At 31.2% G+C, this 18,591-nt stretch overlaps 3 protein-coding genes and 1 non-coding gene across 8 annotated transcripts; 3 read left to right on the top strand and 1 right to left on the bottom strand.

Annotated features, from left to right (window-relative positions):
- The first annotated feature begins 2,243 nt into the window (after nucleotides 1-2,243).
- Nucleotides 2,244-4,765, top strand: LOC107934487 (chaperone protein dnaJ 20, chloroplastic). Its single transcript, XM_016866932.2, has 2 exons — nucleotides 2,244-2,910; nucleotides 4,407-4,765. The coding sequence occupies exons 1-2, from the start codon at nucleotides 2,491-2,493 to the stop codon at nucleotides 4,554-4,556; spliced, it is 570 nt and encodes a 189-aa protein (XP_016722421.1). The 5' UTR covers nucleotides 2,244-2,490; the 3' UTR covers nucleotides 4,557-4,765.
- Nucleotides 4,766-5,579: 814 nt separating this feature from the next.
- On the bottom strand, nucleotides 5,580-11,682 carry LOC107934478 (DEAD-box ATP-dependent RNA helicase 42). 5 transcript variants are annotated; one of them, XM_016866914.2, is made up of 5 exons: nucleotides 11,364-11,682; nucleotides 10,127-11,063; nucleotides 6,804-7,866; nucleotides 6,089-6,554; nucleotides 5,580-5,954 (listed from the first exon to the last, which is right to left on the bottom strand). In XM_016866914.2, exons 2-5 carry the CDS (start codon nucleotides 10,202-10,204, stop codon nucleotides 5,870-5,872), a joined length of 1,692 nt encoding a protein of 563 aa, XP_016722403.1. In that variant the 5' UTR covers nucleotides 10,205-11,063; nucleotides 11,364-11,682; the 3' UTR covers nucleotides 5,580-5,869. The 5 variants fall into 5 exon arrangements, with proteins under 5 accessions (XP_016722403.1, XP_016722407.1, XP_016722404.1 ...); XM_016866918.2 differs by having other exon boundaries at nucleotides 6,265-6,554; XM_016866915.2 differs by having other exon boundaries at nucleotides 11,530-11,678.
- A 3,327-nt stretch (nucleotides 11,683-15,009) lies between these two features.
- LOC121215080 (U5 spliceosomal RNA) lies at nucleotides 15,010-15,126 on the top strand. The gene has a single exon (XR_005910813.1). It is a non-coding gene; the product is annotated as a U5 spliceosomal RNA (small nuclear RNA).
- A 1,816-nt stretch (nucleotides 15,127-16,942) lies between these two features.
- Nucleotides 16,943-18,591, top strand: LOC107934430 (glycine-rich RNA-binding protein 2, mitochondrial). Its single transcript, XM_016866859.2, has 5 exons — nucleotides 16,943-17,093; nucleotides 17,668-17,801; nucleotides 17,889-17,957; nucleotides 18,056-18,162; nucleotides 18,245-18,591. The coding sequence occupies exons 2-5, from the start codon at nucleotides 17,681-17,683 to the stop codon at nucleotides 18,377-18,379; spliced, it is 432 nt and encodes a 143-aa protein (XP_016722348.1). The 5' UTR covers nucleotides 16,943-17,093; nucleotides 17,668-17,680; the 3' UTR covers nucleotides 18,380-18,591.

The raw sequence follows: 18,591 nt of genomic DNA, 5'->3' as shown, positions 1-18,591 counted from the left end.
GGAAAAAAATAAAAAAGAGAGATTGGGTTGAAATTGATAAGTTTTTGTGTAAGGTAAAAAAAAAAAGCGAATTAATTGAATTTTTAAAAATTTGCAGGATTGTAAATTAAACTTAATAATAAATCTAAAAATTTAACAATTGACTCAACCATAATATATAAAACTATATTATAGAAAAAAAGAACAAATGAAATTGAAGAGAATTGATGGGTTACGTGACATGATGTGGAAATTTTGAAAAGTTGATTTGGACATTTCACAAATGGTATTGCAATTTTTTTGAGAAAATAGATAAAACCAAACTCCAGAGTAAATGATTTTATGATTAGACTTGAAAGTAACGGTTCTGAGATGTCACGTGGTTAGGGGTTAGGATTTATACAAACCAAACTTCTCCCTCTATTTTTTATTTTGAAAAATAAAATAAAATAATATCAAATCAATTATTAAGAAATACTAAATGCTTTGTCTTGTCGAAGAGTCGAAGACACTATATTAGGAGGCACTTCAAGGATTTGTAAGCTTGTCTATTAAGTAAAGTTAGTCTTTGCCAATTGATTTGCATTTAAAATGCAATATTTGTGCACCTTACTTTCCGATGTCCTTCAGAATGCATAAGTCTTTGAATCTTTTTGAGCAAAGTAATTCTGGAGTCCATCATCTCCTTCATAGTCAAAGCTTTAAGCACCTCTAGATTATCAGTCTAACCTGTGGATCATTTGTATCCCTTATTTAATAATATGACGAGTCCGTCTAGAATATCCTAAAGTTCTGCCTCAAAATGTGAGTATTTTCTCAGACAGCGATTAAAGTCTCCCTTTAATTTTAAATCACTTATTTTAACACTTCATTCATCTTTTCGTCTTTTTTTTTTAAAATTTGTGTTTTTATTGGTGTGGTATACACGTGGCATTTAATTAATTTTTAAAATATTAAAACAATATTTTTTTTATAATTTTTATACTTTATTAATAATTTTGATGATTTTCAATTTTAAAAATATTATATATATTTGAATTTTTAAAATTTTTAAAAATTAATTAAATGTTGACATCCACTTGATAATCCATGTGTATGTCTAGTCAGCAAAGTTAAAAACATTAATTTTCCATCTATTTTAGGATGATTTGATAAAAAAAATATAAGTTTAAGAATTAAAAAACGAAAAATTAAATATTATTTTTTTATAAAATTAAAGGGTCAAATAAATCATTATACTTTTATAAAATGAAACAATTCCCAAATTTCCTTTAAAGTATAAACAATATGCTAATTATATTAATTATATATATAGATTTAGGGTTTATTTGACTAGTCAATAAAAACATTAACTAATTGAAAATTCATCTTTTCAATAATTTACTTTTCTAAACATGTTTAGGATAAAAACTACTTAATTGGATTTCTCAATAAAAATATTGAAAATGATAGATAAATAAAAGTTATTTTGTCACTTAATAAAAACATGTTAAGTTTACTTTATTTATTTATTTATTTATTTTAGTCTAAGACTATTTTCAATATTTGACTATTTATTTATTTTTCATTCCCATTTTGTTGAGTACTTTTTTTTGCTAAACATATCCATATAATTTATATAATTCAAATTCAATATAATCTTTGTATTTTAATTTGATATTTTTTTTAATTTCTAAAATTTAAAATTTTAATCCTGATCCAATTGTCGTTATTATCTTGTTCAGTTACTAAATAATAAGATGAAGAAAATTCTTATTTATTAATTATATGCTATAATAATTAGACATAAAATAAAGAATAATTACTATAAATTTAAACTTAAAATTGAAAAAATAAGTAAAAACTCGTATAAAAATATGACCTCTGCAAAATAAGAAGAAAAAAAACTTTTCTCTTCTCCCAAAACAAATCGAGTGAGTGGTTGAAAATTACTAATTGAAATTAATTTATTGTTAACTCAAAAACGTGATGAACAAATAATGCTCCTATCAAACATAGAATATATACATAATACTATGTTAGTTTGCTATATTTACGTAATATTAAAAAGAATTTGAAAATTTTTTATTCTTATCATATCTAATTTTTTTTATATAATATTTAAAAGTTTCCTGAATCTTTTATTAAAATAATATATTTTAATACACTCAAATTTATATTTTTTATTTATGACAATCGAGTTAAGAATCGTCGAGAAGTTCATATCAATTTCGTAATTAGAAAGGAAAATATAACAAAGCTTAATAAAGGTTTCGAGTTTAGAAGGGACACGTGTCTTCAAAACCTTCCAAACAAATTATCCTTTCACTTTCATCCCCCACAAAATATCACTTTCCCTTCCTAATCTCCCTTTCTTCCTTCCCTCTCCACACAACCAATAATTTCTCCCTTTTTCTCATAATTTATTGCCATTTTTGCTTCTAAATTTCATCTCAATTTTTGCAAAACTTAACTAATGAACAAATTTCCCTCATAATTGGCTAAGAAATCCTTTCCAATTCCCCCCCCAAGATGCGTTGCAGTTATGGATTGACAGCGATACCGGGGACAGACGCCCGATTCTTTTCGCCGGAAACTTCCTTCCTCAAGTTACGTAGAACGTTCCAACCGACCCGGATTAAATTTGGGTCGTTCAAAATCAAGGCGAAAATCGATGAAGCGAGGAAAGAGATGAGTTTTTATGAGTTACTGGGGATATCAGAAACGGGTACTTCGTTGGAGATAAAACAAGCGTATAAGCAGCTAGCTAGGAAGTACCACCCGGATGTTTCGCCGCCGGATCGGGTCGAGGAGTATACGGAGCGCTTTATACGGGTCCAGGAAGCTTATGAGACTTTGTCGGATCCAAGGACGAGGGCTTTGTATGATAAGGATTTAGCTTTGGGGATTCACCTTGCTTTCTCTGCTAGACGACGTTATCAATACGATGAGGTATTCTTCTTTTATATTCTATTCTATTTTTCTTATTAATTCTAACTTTGGGTTTTTTTTTAATGTTTTTGGGAGCATTTCATATCTGGGTTTTATTTGTTTTGCTCTTGAAATAGGTTTTTGACCAATTATTTTTCTTCACTTTTTTTATGGGAATTTTCAAACTTTTTTGGTTCTATTCCATGAATCTAATTTCTTTCTCCAAGATTTGAACTTTGGTAGCTTTTAAGTTGGAATTTCAAATTGTAATAATTTTGATGTCTATTTAGGGTATTGGATTGATGGTTTGACAAACTTTTCAATTTATATTGTAGTTGGGATTGGTTGAAATTTAGTATATTTTGTCTGTTGAAATTGAGAGAAACATATGGAAACTTGGTCCTTTCCAATATAATTAGAACATAGAAAAAATTATTGTATTTGCTAAAGCTTCAAGGGTATTGAAGTGTAGACTAGGTACATCTTTTAGAAAATTGGTTTATGAAAATTCTACTTTTTTTTTTCAGAAAATTGATAGTCTATTTGTTGGGTCATCCAGTTTAATATAACTTTTGTCGGTGGTTGTTTTTTCTGCAAATTTCTATTGATATAAACAGAATTGAACAATACTTAGGATTTCTTTTTTATGCTTTGCTTTAAAGTGGGATCGAACTCAATTCGTAGGGGATCTATAGTGCTTAAACCTTAAGACATTTTCCGGAAGAATGGGTTAATTTTTCATTGACCAAGTTGTCTCTCGTGAAAGAAATACTAGTAAACGAGGACATCGTTTCTAGAAGTCATTTTCTGCAAAACTAATGGACACTTATAGTGTTTAGTGTGTTCATTTTGTCTTTGAGTCTAAGCTGTTAGTTCGACTTCCGTTTATAAGTTACCTGGAGTTTTCGTATACTTTGCAATACGATGAAACTGCCTTTGCTAGCTCCCTTGTCTTTGCAAATGTTAATGATGGTTAACTAGTCCTTCTCCTTTGCTTTGGAACTTATTAGTTGTTTCTTGATGCATCATTTTCAAACATTTCCTTAACTTTGATAGATTTCATATGAGCAAGATGTGATTGCCACACGTGTATGCTTTAAAACTCTCGGGTTTAAACATGGGCACCTGCCATACTCCCTCAAATTGCCATGGTTATTAAAGCAAAGCAGAGAGACCTCATTTGTTGCTTTCCTTGCCAGTAGGATTTGCTTGTTGTGACTAAATACCGCTAATGATGAAGTCCTTAAGTTTTGTCTGGTCCCTTAATTATACTATATGATATTCGGCAAGTCTTAAGCTTTTGTTATCTTCTTCTGAACCTTCTACTTTTGGATTGTTTTCTGATGAAAGTTGCTTTCCTTCTAGCCTGTAATAATTTGTTTCAGGGCTGACAAATACGCATAACTGTTTAGAGTCTTTCGACATTCCTGCGTTACTGTCAGATGTCGTATTTTCTGGTCCGTTGAGAGAATCCATTACGTTTTCGCTTTAAATTCTTACATTTTCTTCACAACCAGGATCTAGAAGATCGGAGTGAGTGGAAAAATCGATGGCAATCTCAGCTATCAGAGCTGAAGAGAAGAAGCATGAACAGGGATGCCGGAGGAAACATGTCATGGGGAGCTCGAATGCGTAGGCAAAGGGAAGAATTATCTAAAGAACTATAAAACAGAATTTCCCTTTCAACCTCTGTTCATACAAAACATGAAACGCCTTCTGCTAGCTTTTTTGGCTTTCTCTTGTATATATATAGCATTGCTCAAATATACGACTTCCAGTGCTAATTTTAGAACTTGTCTTCCAATATGTACATAAAATCTATCAGAGTTTGACTTGCTCGTCTTAAATTTTACTTTGCTCATATTTTGGTCTTGAAGTTGAAGCCTCTTTGTGATTTTTCATTTTACGCTTTGTTTTTTAACAAATGATCACAGTATATGGTATAATCATTCTTTCCATCAAATTACAATGATGAGTAAAAAAATTTGAAACAAAGGTTAAACCGATCAGGGTTTCAGATTCAATCACAAATACGAATGGAAGTGTGAAGAACAAGATGAGTGAGCTGATGAAATTAATAATATTATCCGTAAATGCATTAAACAGAAGTAAAGATTATAAATACCGTTACCGTACTTCAAGCAGGCAACAGGCAACAGCATTGCTCGTATTTAATCTTAATAAGCCCCATAACTTGAAGTTCTTTAAAAATACACAAATTTTGAGTTCACCGTAGCTTTTCCGGGTCATCTGATTTCCGGTTTCCAGTTTTCACCAGTTCTTAAAATCTTCGATTAAATCAATACAGTCAAACTACTTGACCTAAAAGTTCCCAATTGAATCAACTGGTCTGATCTATATTCTAATATGGGTAAAACCAGATATTTCTAAGTTCCCTTTGTATATGAAGATGTTTGACGGTCATATCCTCACATCCATGTCTGGACACGATTACTTTGAGAAAAATGAAAAGAGTCGGAATAACGTAGCTTACAAGCATGAAGAATCCAGACACTGGCAGAGGATTGAATATAAGACGGTTATGAGAACTAACAGGATGTTTCAGACAGAATAATGGTTTGGTTAATTTCAAGACCAAGACAGCTTCGTGAGACTCAAATCTGATCGAAAAAACCTATAACTGTATACAAAAAGCAAAATGGTAATATGAACAACACTTACAGGAGAGGTGAATAAATGAATGCCACTACTTCTTTTCCCTCTATCTTACATTTATTGTAAATATAAGAGTTCTATGTTACAAATCAAAATTGCAGTGGAATTGCAAAGACCACAGCTAGTTTCTCTCACAATCTCAATTAGAAAGGACCATCTCAGCTTTAAGCAATTCAAATAAGAATATGCACAAGCTTTATACATTACCTTCTCTTAAGGCACCCTTCAGTCATTCGGTTGCTCTCATCGGTTTGTGTGCTTTGAAATGAATTAGTAGCTTGGTACCAGGACGCAGATATGCACCCTACACTTCCAGCAGTGGAATGACGTGATGGTTGCCGTGGCAGATCAATATGGCAGTCAGTTGTTCGAAAACATTCACTGCAACACTAGAGTTTGACAACAAAAGAATGCTGAATAAAACCAAAGAATCCACCCCCAACAAGGGCAAAACCCTGCTGCAGTGTAGGAGGGTTAACCATGTGCTCACTAAATAAAGATAAATCAATATGGAATAACGTACGGGAGAGCACAAACATCAGCCGACTCTATCTGCAGAGCCTCGGCCCATACTTGTGGTGGCTCATCAATCTCTGAAAATCCCACCTTGGGTTTCTTTGATTGAGATTCAATACTGTGAAATAGCCATGATTGGTCATCAAAATCAGACCATTGTTCCATTTTGGGCACTGAAAGTACCTGGCTCAAGTACTTCAAGTCCGGATGGGGCGGTCTGATAGACACTTCATCAATTTGACTAGCTTGTGCACTTGATGATAATTGCTTTGGTGGGGAGACAGATAACAGCTGAGCTTCAATGATGCCATTCACCTTGCGTTCTTTATTATCAACCTTAAGACTGGTTCCTGCCCCCTTGCTATCTAAAGTAAGTGGAATGGGAGCTTGACAAGGTTCCAATGTCCTTCCATTGCCCGTCAACGGTTGAGAGGAAGAAGTTTTGGGCAACTTATTGGGTTTAATGTCATCAACTGTAAGAAAAAAGCAAAAAAGAAAGTGGAACTTGTTACCAAGATGATTATAGAGCTTTCCAATTCTAGCCCCTGCTAACAAAAAATTTGATAAATTATTGCCATGAAAGCAATTGCTCGATTTTATGGACAGGTTTTCTTAACAGATAAAAGACACCAAAGTTTCAAGTGATCACCTACCTAAACTAACACCAAAAAAGTTTCAAGTGATCAGCGGGATTGTATATACAATCATGGTATAAAACTCACCATGAAAAAATCCATTTTTCTCCAAGTCCTTCCGCTTGCGGAGATTTTCCTCAGCAACAACACCCTTGTTTCCATCCTTGGAAGGATAAGATGTTTTCAGATTAATGTTACCCCCAGGGCCATCTTTGTTGCTTCCTTTTAAGTTATCCAGCTCCAAATTCCTATGTTCACCTTTCGCCTTCGCCTTCGCCTTCTCCTCCTTCGCTTTGTCCCTATCCTTATCTTTGCCGTGACTTTTCTTCTCTCTGTCTTTATCTTTGCGCCTATCCTTGGTTTTATTATCACCTTCTTTTTCTTTAACCTTTTCTTTCCCCTCCCCTCGCTTCTCGGTATTATTCTCCACTTGTTTGGGGATCCCTTCAACTTTAGCTTTAACTGCCCCAGCAAGGTTCGGAACCATAGCATTTCCACCAGCTCTGGTCTCCTCCTTGATCCCTTGCACATCGAACCTCCTATCATCACTTCTCTTGGACTTTTCTTTCTCTTCAGCCGGTTTGTGGGCAGTCTTAGCCACAAAACCGACCATTCCCTCATCTCTTTTCCGGTTAGTACCCATAGTCTTATCTGCCAATTGGCTTGCAGCTCCAGCACCTTCATCTCTGACTCTCCCCGCCAACTCCTGCACAAATTTAGAATCCCTAAAACCTTGAGCCGGATGACTATTCTGGCCGATCTTCTCCCGGTTAAAACTTGAAATGTGCCCAGCAAAGTTCTTCTCACTTGAAAAACTGCTTCGATCTTTATCCCTACCCTTCTCTTTCTGGATAAACTTCTCCCCACTGTGACCTTCAGGTTTTTCCAGAAATTTCTTCTCATCTGAGGTTTTCTCCCCATTTTGACCATCAGGTTGACCAGGAAACTTCTTTTCCTCCGAGTTATTACTTCTTTCCTTCTCTTTTTCTTTATCTCGACTCTTTTCCTTCTTTTTGTCTTTGTCTTTGTGTTTTTCCTTTTTGTCTTTCTTATCCTTATGCTTTCCATCGCTTCTATCTTTCTCCTTTTTTTCTTTCTTTTCTCTCTTCTCCTTCTTCTCCTTCTTATGTGACTTCTCTTTTTGCTTCTCCTGAAAATTGAGAACGATGTTTGAAAAACATAGTCTCACAAATCCAATGCAAAAGAACATTTACGTAACTCGGAAACAACCAAACATATCTTCAGTAAGCCTAAAAAGTTGAAAGTAACACTAAAAGATCCAATAGCACCAAGTTACAATTAATACCGAAGAAAGCATACCAACTGAGAAAATACCTCAGTCAACAAATTACACACCAATTGTACATCAAGAAATTATAGACAGGATTAGTTAAAAGTTAGTGCAGAAGATAATCTATGCATTCTATCCTGAAAATCACGACAGAAGGGAATTAAAGGAGACAAGGTTGAACCACCATCATTCACCAATATAACGAATCAGCTTAGTGCAGAAGATAATCTATGCATTCTATCCTGAAAAATCACGACAGAAGGGAATTAAAGGAGACAAGGTTGAACCACCATCATTCACCAATATAACGAATCAGCAAACAGACGGCACTAGCTAGAATAGATTGTTAAGTTCCACAAACCTCTACCATAAAACGTCGTATGCTATAACAATTATGAAATACCAAACTTTAAATCACAGACAAAATACCCGTCACATAACATACTACATAATGAATAAAATCAGTTTTTGTCCAAAGAGCTTAACCATGCAAAAACAACTAGGAAAAAATAGCAACTTCTACTAGTTTGAGCATGGAAAATGATATTCAAATCCATAAAGTACTGCCTGTACACCAAAATGTTCCAAAAATCTCTTCTAGAATTTGGGTGCATAGGGTGACCACGGAGCAGTTGTCAACCTAAATTTGTGGATATACAAGCAGTAGAACAAGGCTGTTAAGAAATAGGAACTCAGGTAATACCACAGCCTTCATGGCATTAGTACAAAATAGATGATAGAAAGGAGATATGCACTACGCCACCAAAGCAAGGTGGATTTCATTGACATTTAAAAACATCCTAGTAATGAAGAGATTGAGAGCAAACAGAGAGAGATTAGCATTACCATCCCTGGACACTTTCAAGACCAAAGTACTAGAGAAGATCTATTCACTTGAAATTCCATCCTTTAAACAAGAAATTCTCAAGGCGCAATATACTTGTCACACACATTGTCCCATTCAACTTTCAGACACCATTGATTGTTAACATATATACATGCATTGTACTTGAAGGCTTAGAGGAATAGATTTGCCTTTTCAGGTGGGGGGTAGGAGGGGGGAAGCTGCTTCTGCTCTGAACAGTTTGTATACACTAAGGAAATATAATCTACTGACTCTAGTCTCTCAACACCAGCACACAATAACCCAAGCCAGAGGGATAGGGGAAAGAAAATTATGAATGGGCACAAAACTAATGTAAAGTGTTCTAAAACACGAGAAAGAAAAACATGAAAAACACACCAAAAAACATCATTTTCTTAATTGCAGATTCACTTGCAATTCTAGACAGCTTTCATCTACATATTTGATGTCAAATGTGAAAATACTCTTCCTCTCAAATTATGCAGTAAAGCAACAAATAGTCATGGTCAACATAAATATCCCCCAATTAACTATGCTTAAATAATCACTTCAATAAAATGTTTTATTCTCGCTGCAGTGATCCAGGGACTCTGGCTTTATCTTTTTGTTTCCTTTAGAGAAATAGGTGCCTTCTTGTGAAAGATAGGAGTAAGGACTTTTCATGCACTGACCAGAATGGTTACTCTATTAACACAGTTTTCTCTAGAATCACGCATTCACTTGGTTAAGGCAAAAAATGGGACTTCATAGAATACATTTCAAGACTAAATAGAGTTCATTCAGTCATAAATATCACAGCTAGAGATGTTCATTCAGCCATTAATTAAGATCTTGAGATGCTAACTAGTCCTTGAGATGTCCATTCAATCATAAATATCACAGCTAGTGCCTAATGGTGAGTATACAAATTAGTACAAGAAATCCCAGTATACCATTTTAAATAAGCCTGCAGTTTAACTATTTATTCCTATATGATTCAGTTGCTATAAGTTCATAACATACAGCCCATCAACCTAATCTGAAATTATAAAAATTATTCATTCAGCAAGGCAAGGCATTATTGAATCATCAATAAGAATAAAATCACAGAACACTATATTTACATAAAATACATCGAGACAAGATAGAAGAAACCTTATAACATCACTTGGAAATGTTACAGTTGAATTCAGATCAGGGAATTTGTTCTCATGATACTAATGAATGCTAATTCTATCATAAAAATGTTACATAATGTAAGTAAGCGGTGTTAACCTTATTTAGCAAGTCCACGTCATCGGTCCTAGCCTTCTTTTCATATCCTGGTGGTGGGAAAGGAAAGCAACGCGACATTTTACAGAAGTTTAGAACACGAAACAAGAATGCCTTTTGAGCGCAAAAACACTTGGATTATCTTCCGATAGCAATGTCCAGGAAAAGGAACAACAAGTAACTATGCTCCTATCCATGCACCATATCCCTGCATACATTTCCAGCTTCAGTGTTCCTCCATGAAACTCCTGTCACTCTTAATAGCTCAAAAAGAGTTCCTAAACCCACCAAGCTCCTTAATCTCCCTAACCTCAAATGTAACTCCAAGTCAACTATCTATGACTGAATCACTTCAAATAATAAAATCACCACAGCAAGTCTCCAATCACTGCTAAACCCTACTGGTGCTTTACCCTAAGCTACTTCAATAATGCCCCAAATAGAAATATAACTTAAAGAAATGCTGTTTTGATCAAGAATTCTAGCTCAAAAACTATGGTATACCAAATGGTTCTTCAAGAAACAAAATGGTCCAGTACAATCTGACCCTCACTGTTATCTGCAGCACAATAAAGAATCATCACCTCCTTGTCCCAATAATATAATCCAATGCCAAAACCATCCCCATATTGAGATCAAACACATAAAAATTTACTGAAAACCCAAATACCCTATTTCTCTAAAACAACTAAATCTTCAAGCTTTTGAATCACTATCTACACAATTATATACGAAAGCAATCTTCTTCCATGTCCAAAAGCTTTTCAATCACCATTTTCCCTTTAAGCAATCTGTTTTAATAACTTAAACCTCGAAACAAACAGCTCTTCAATCCGATACTACAAAAACGAGAGGTTGAGCTCATTTATACTCTAATCAGAACCCTAATCAGTTCCCAATTTGGGAAATTCCCCCCAATTTGTTGATCCGGATGAAAACCCTACAAAAAAAATCAATCAAACAAAAACTTCAGCTGAGATAACATCAAGTATCCATTAAATTAAAATTGAAAAAACATTAAGAAAACCCCAATTTTCTCTAACCATCAAATTAAAAAAAAAACCCTAAAAAGGGTTTTTAAAAAAAGAAACTTTCTTTTTCTAAGTACCTTAATAGTAAATGGATATCGATCAAAAAGCAAAAAAAAAAAAAAATCTTTGATTCAAAGCCAAAAAATCAGCTTTTAAAAAAAACAAAAAATGGAATTTGAAGGGTAATGAGGAAAGGTTAAGATTATTACCTTGCCCGCAACAAATTGGGCATTGTAGGAAGGAACAAGATCCTTTCTATTTCTTTTTTTTTTCTTTTTTTGCTCTTGAATTAATAAAAAATTAATTATAAAAAATACAAATTAAAGAGATAAGTAGAAGAAGTAAGTAAAGTTTAATCCCAGTTTTTTTTTCTACCTGTTAAATGATTTTCTTTTCTTTTTTGTGGGTTTTTTTTCCTTAATTTTTTGGGTATTGAAGTGCTGGGTGTTTTGAGAGAAAATAAAGGAAAATTATAAAAGAGCTCTTCTTTGAAAGAAGAGGGCCTTATTATTAATTTGTATTTTCGGAGGTTCAACGCGAGACAGAAAATCTTACAAGAAAATCAAATCCAAACAAAAACAATTTTTAATTAATTAATTTAAGAGAGGCCGACGAAGAAAGCTACAAGAGGCCCAAATATTTTGTAAAAAAAAAATCAGTCCTAAAAAAAATAGGAGTACTTTATTTTTTATTAATTTCAAAAATAAAGGGTAATTAAGCTTAATGTTAATTTTTTTTATTAATTACACATAATTTTGAGCTCTCAATATTATTTTGGTTTAATAAATTTAGCCTGCAACATTTTTGTAAATATTGAGATTAATTTTTTTAATTTTTTAAGAATCATGACTAAATTGACAAAACATGTAAATATTAAGGACTAAACTTGTTGTTACTCCAATTAAAATTATGTATAATTGATGAACTATATTAAATTATTAATATCGTGATTAAATATGCTTAGTTACTCTCTTTCAAATTTGGCAAAATTAAATTGTTTCGATTTTTTTAAAGAAACCAATTTTCTCAATTTTGAAATTAAGAGGGGATGAAGAAATCTTTTTATCCAAATATATATATATCAAAATTTATATAATACGAATTAAATTAAATTGTAATTTGATAATATTTTAACTTTTTTTAATTCGGATGGATTAAGTTTGAGTTGGTTCAATAAATTATATATTACAATTAATTAATATTGAACCTTATTAAATTGATCAATTTAATGGTAGAAGAATTAATTTGAATTAATCTCGAAACATCTTATAAATACTTTTTACTTGACATGTGAATAGTGGATAGTCGATTGATTTTTTTTAATATTAATATTAATTTTTAATTTTTAAAAGCAATTTATTTAATTAAATCAATCTAACCAAGAATCAATAAAACTAGTTTAATAATTAATCCGATGTTGAAAACGTTAATTTACTAATAAAATGATAAATTTGCAACCCATCTATTGAAATCTTACAATCAAAATTGAACTCGACTAAAACAACAATTATGCAATGCGGAGAATGGATTTGTTAATAGATTGAGCTATTTATATAAATTTAAATATTTGTTTAAAATTTGAGAAAAATAATAAGCTCTAAAAATATAAACAATACAGTAAATTTAAAATATACTTATATTAGCTATTTATAAATATCAACTAAATTAAATTAAAATTTAAACTAAATAAAATATTAATAAATATAAAATATGTATTAAGAGAGGTTTTGTATCAATGAATCCTTCCTTCACCCGTCAGTTTAGTTACAGCAAGGAAATCCATTTTCTTTTTAAGTAGTGGATAATCACCACGTGGCAACACCCCAGCCTATGAGTTCATCCATATGTTTATTACACCTGTAACCCTATCATTTCTCATTGAATATAAAAAGAGAATATTAAGGCAAAAAATGTTCGATGATTGAATCTCAAGACTCTCCCCCCATGTGATTTTGCTTTTACCATTGCATCCCTCCAATTTTTTTTTCTCTTTTTTAATTAAATTATTTCAATTATAAAGTCAAGCTAAATAATTAACAAAGTCAATAAATCGAAAATAAACATGACTATATAGCTTTTTATTTATATGATATTATAATTAGGGGCGAAATCAAAAAATATTTTAGGGAGTTGAAATTAAGTTGTAATTTTTTACGATAAAAAAATACAATATCACTATTTTAATAGATAATATCTTTATAATTTTTAAATAATTAAATCAATTTTTTTAGAGGGACGAAATGTAATTTTATTTAAAATTTTAAAAGGTCTATATGAAAAAAAAAATCATTTTAGACAGGGCCGAGCCCCTCCTAATTTCGCCACTTATTATAATTATTGATCACTTAAATATAACTTTTAATAATTTAATATTACATATTATATATGTACATTTGTTTGCCTTTTTTTCTTTTTTAATTTTATTGTGTATTTATTTCACTGAAAATAATTTTTAGAAGAATATTAATTTAAGCTTATCTTTTTCTAATTAAATATTGTCTAAAAAGAACTTTAAAAAGTTAGGATAAAACATAAAACATAAAAATAAAAATAAAAATAATATTATCTGTTTTGATAGTAATGCAACCAATTATTCTTGATAGGTTTCAGATCAATTGGTTTGATCTGGTGTGAGGCCTAAATTACAATAAAAGAAATTATTACAAGTGACTTGAAAGAGAGTACTCTTTTTCTCATTTTAATATCTGACATGGGTTAGTCGATGTGTTATAAAAAAAGGCTAAAAATATATTTTTTTTAATTTTTAAAATTTTTAGAGTTAGAACTAATTGAAAGATTTTGTAAATACTGAGGGCCAAATTTATAGAATTTTTTAAAATTAGAACTAAAATGACAAATCTTGAAAACATTAAGGGTTAAATTTGTTATTTTTTTACATTTAGGATTAAATTAATAGAATGTGTAAACATTACAGTGCTAATTTTGTTACTAAACCAATCAAAAAAGTTTACATTAACTCAAAATGACTAAAATATTTAATTTCGAAAATTTTAGTGACTAAATTGAAAAATATAGTTGAAACCATTTTTATAATTTACCCATAAAAAATAATTTTTAACATGAATTTAACGTATCATGTCATCGTTTTACAGAAAAATTTAATGGATAAATTAATTTTACACCTCTCGAAATATATATATTTTTAGTAGAGAAACCGAAATGCAATTAATCTACCCTTAATTATTTTTATATAATAATTATTGATATAATGGCCAAAGGGGCCATAAGGGCCCAATGGGGGGCTTTGCATAGGCGTTTGCCTTATGTTTAGCCAAGATGGGCAAAAACCCAAAATCCTCCAATTTCTTTGGAACCCAACAATTGTTCCCTCTGCAAATGACCGAACACTCAAAAACATCATGTTTTTTCTTATATACATTTTTAATGTGTTTTTTTTTCCCATCAAACAAATAATTAAATGTTTTAAATTAATTCGTAATTTTATAAATATAATTTAAATTAGTAGAATATAAAATATAATAATTAAATTAATTAAATATAAGTCCTGTAAAAGTTTAAAAAAATTATGCAAATATGTAATAACTAAATATTAAATTAAAATTTTGAAAAATAAAAAAAAAATATTATGAGCTAGACTAAATGATTTTGAGTTAAATATTTACAAATATTTTATTCAAATAATTTATTTGTACTGATAATATATGATAATTAAATAGAAAATTTTACTCGTGGTCCCTTTTCGATTTCAAGTCCTGAGAAATAAAGATAAAATCGTACTTTATTGCAGCTGTATCCCATATCGATAACAAACATAGGCCAACACTCCAACTTCAGGTATATAAACTAACGCCAATACCCCAGGAAAAATCACGGAGCCGTGCGGTGAGCACAGAGCGAACTATTCTTTCGCCTTTTACTAAAGAATACCGTGTGCTCGCCGTTCTAAGCGGCATACGCCAATTTTTGGAGGGCTCGTCTTGGTCGATGAGTCCCAACAAGTCTAGTTTCAAAATATTTTAAAGTGCAGAAGGCTTCAGGCTGTCATCTGATAGCCTTCAGGAAGCTTAGTGTACAATTTTCAGTTAGTTTTTAGCTTTCGTTAATAATAATACTAAAATGTAAAATATAAAATAGAAGTAATTATCTATATTATTTTTATTTACATATAAATTTTAACTCCGTATTCTAATGTAATTATTTATGGGTCACTGAATTTGTTTTTGTCAGAACTTTAAACAATAACTAATATTATTATAACACTTGATTACGATTGACTTTGCATGTCTATTTGGGTATTGAGCATTTACCTGGAAAAATAAAATTCCTTGGAATGGATAATTGCAACTCTGTAAAATGGAATTGGGTAACTTTTTTTTTACATATAGAACCGTTTATATATGTAGGGATAACATATAGATTTATTTTAAACATATAGAATATAGATTTATTTTATAGGTATTCTTTTGTATCCATTTGATTTGATTGACTTTTGCTTGAGCCGAATGATGAAAAATATCATGTCTGGTTCCTTTGGGGGATGGATCTAGAAAAATCCACTTATCTTAATAACAAAAAAAAACATGACTTGAACGATCCTGTATTAAGAGCTAAATTAGCTAGAGGTATGGGTCATAATTATTATAGAGAACTCGTATGGCCCAATGATCTTTAATTTATTTTCCTAGTAGTAATTCTCGGTACTATTACTTGTAATCATCCTACTGTTTTTTCATACCTTTTTTTAATTAACCAAAAACAAAAGAAAATAACGAGTAAGAGAAGCAACCTCTTTTCTCTTGTTTGGATAGCATTTTTCTTTGAAGCAAAGTGGAAGTAAAGGGATTTAAATATTTCTTCTTCTTCTTCTTCTTTTCTTTTTGCTATCATTTGATTTATCTAGATTTTGTTTGATTTTAGAAAGTGGAAAATATTGAAGAAAATATATTTTTGTTAAAAATTTTAATATTTTTAAAAAATAAAAATGTGGAAACTAGAAAATAATAAAGAAATTATTTTCATTATTTTTACTAAAAATATTTTGTAGATGTGAGGATGATGAAATAAAGATTGATAACTTTAGATGACTCAGTATTGGTTTAAACCCATATAAACATAAAAATATCTAAATTACTTGGCATGAAAGACGAGTGATTTCCGTCACTCTTAATGTGTAATGACGCAATGACCAAAATCATGACCAAATTGCATTAATTGGATCAAAACGTAAACTTAATCAAATATAAGTGATTATTTTTGTAGTTTACCTTATAATGATTGGAAAAGTTGTAATATTTTTTAGGTAAATTCTATTTAATGTTACTGAACTATTAATAAGTTTATGTTTTGATCACTAAATTTTAAAAAATTACAAAATGGTCAATAAACTATTTAAAGGTTTTTGTTTAAGTCACTAAGCTGTTAAGTTTAAAAAAAAAAGTTTAGCTAGCAAGCTCCAAGCTAGGATTTAATGATCGGTATAGTGGGTCAATATCCATCGACATGTAGAAGAACATACCTTAAATCCAAGTTGATGTAACAATAAGTGTAAAAAATCAGATAAGAAAGTTGTTTGATGAAAAAGAACTATAGAAGTGAAGGAAAAGAAGAGTTTTCAATTGGCGTAATGCAAACAAAAAATATCGTACAACAAAGATTTTAACAACCTAGTAACTTAAATGTAAAAATTCAGATACTTCAGTAACCATTTTTTAATTTTTCAAAGTTTAGTGATCAAAACATAAATGTAATAATAGTTAAGTGGCATTTGGATGAATTTACCCATTATTTACTAAAAACGAGCCCGACTTTAAAATAGCTTAAAAAGATATTTCGTGAGGGTCTAACTCTTAAACCCTAGCTGTTTGCTTACTCTCTCTCGTTTGTTTCAAAACCCCTAGCCGCTTCCTTAAATCTCTGTGTCTCTCTCATAATTTTCCTTGTTATTCTTCCCCTTCAAGGTAAAGATCATTGCTTTTTTTTATGATATGGGTCTAATTATACTTACCCGTTTACTAAATTTTCCTTAAGATGATGATTTCATTCTGGGTTTATCGTTCTGATTTGTTTTGATGTTTCAGCTTTTTTAGTTAATTTTATCTTGTTCTGTTGATTTTATCTATGTTTTCATTTATGTTTATGTTGCATGTTTCTTTGTTCTATGACTTCGTGGAAAAATTCTTATATATGATATTGTTCTTGTTCATATGATGTATGAAGCATGTTAAAAAAAAAATTAATGAGGTGTAAATGCTTTCATATAAGAGGAATGATTGAAGAAAGCTGGAAAATTTCACCCTGTTTTTAACAGTGATGTTATGAGAAGTTAAAGTTTTTAATGGGATCATAAACCCTTTTATTTATAGTATAATAGGATTTATTTTTAGGGATTTTTGAAACTTCATATCATTATGTAATTCTTTATTGTGTGTTTTGTTTTGGTTATTAATTAAACTATCTAGCTTTGATCTAACATGCTGTTTTGATTTTGTTCCTTTGGCTTGATATTGTTGCTGCAAAAAAAAAATGATACAGTGAAAGCATTATAATGGCATTCTCTAGCAAACTTGGAAGCCTTTTTAGGCAAAATGGGCAAACCCCAATGATATCTTCGATGCTTAATTCACTTCGTTGCATGTCGACATCAACCAAGAAGCTTTTCATTGGAGGTATTTAGACATGTTCAATTGGTGGTCAGAAATTAGATGTTCATCATGTAATGTGTATTTGACTTGAATTGAATCTGTGGTTCTTAGGTCTTTCATATGGAACTGATGACCAAAGTCTCAGGGAAGCATTCTCTGGATTCGGTGACGTTACTGAAGGTGAGATTATAAATTGTTAAATGATAATTCATTACAGTTTTTATGGTATTGAGGATGGTATCTATTCTTGTTCTCATTCTGTCTTTTACAATTATCAGCTCGGGTTATCGCCGATAGAGACACTGGGAGGTCCAGGGGCTTCGGTTTTGTTAACTTTGCTGACGATGAATCTGCCAGCAATGCCTTGTCAGCCATGGATGGACAAGTGAGGAAAACAAACAATTACTTATATGCAGAACATGTTTCTTTTGAACTACAGATTGACCGTTTTGTACTGAAAATTTCAGGAACTCCAAGGGAGAAATATTCGAGTAAGTTATGCCAATGAAAGACCTAGCGGCCCTCGTTCATTTGGCAACAATGGTGGTTTCGGTGGCAGTAGAGGCTTTGGTGGTGGATCCAGAGAAGATTCAAGTTTCTAGGCTCCAGTATTATTATCTGTCCGTGGACATGCGTCCATAGCTAATAGGCATTTAGTTTTGAGAATGTGTTCATTTGGTTTCAAGGATTTGCTGAACTTATGCAACTACTTTATAACTTATTTTATAAGGTTTAGTTTTGCCAATTGTTTGTATGTTTTTACCCAACACATTATCTATGTTTGGCAAGGTAAGCTTTGCTTTTCTAGTTTCAA

The sequence above is a fragment of the Gossypium hirsutum genome, chromosome D02, assembly GCF_007990345.1.
Source record: "Gossypium hirsutum isolate 1008001.06 chromosome D02, Gossypium_hirsutum_v2.1, whole genome shotgun sequence".
In the NCBI taxonomy this organism is placed as follows: domain Eukaryota; kingdom Viridiplantae; phylum Streptophyta; class Magnoliopsida; order Malvales; family Malvaceae; genus Gossypium; species Gossypium hirsutum.
The sequence above is the reverse complement of the archived record's forward strand: the minus strand, read 5'-3'. Positions and strand labels throughout refer to the sequence as shown.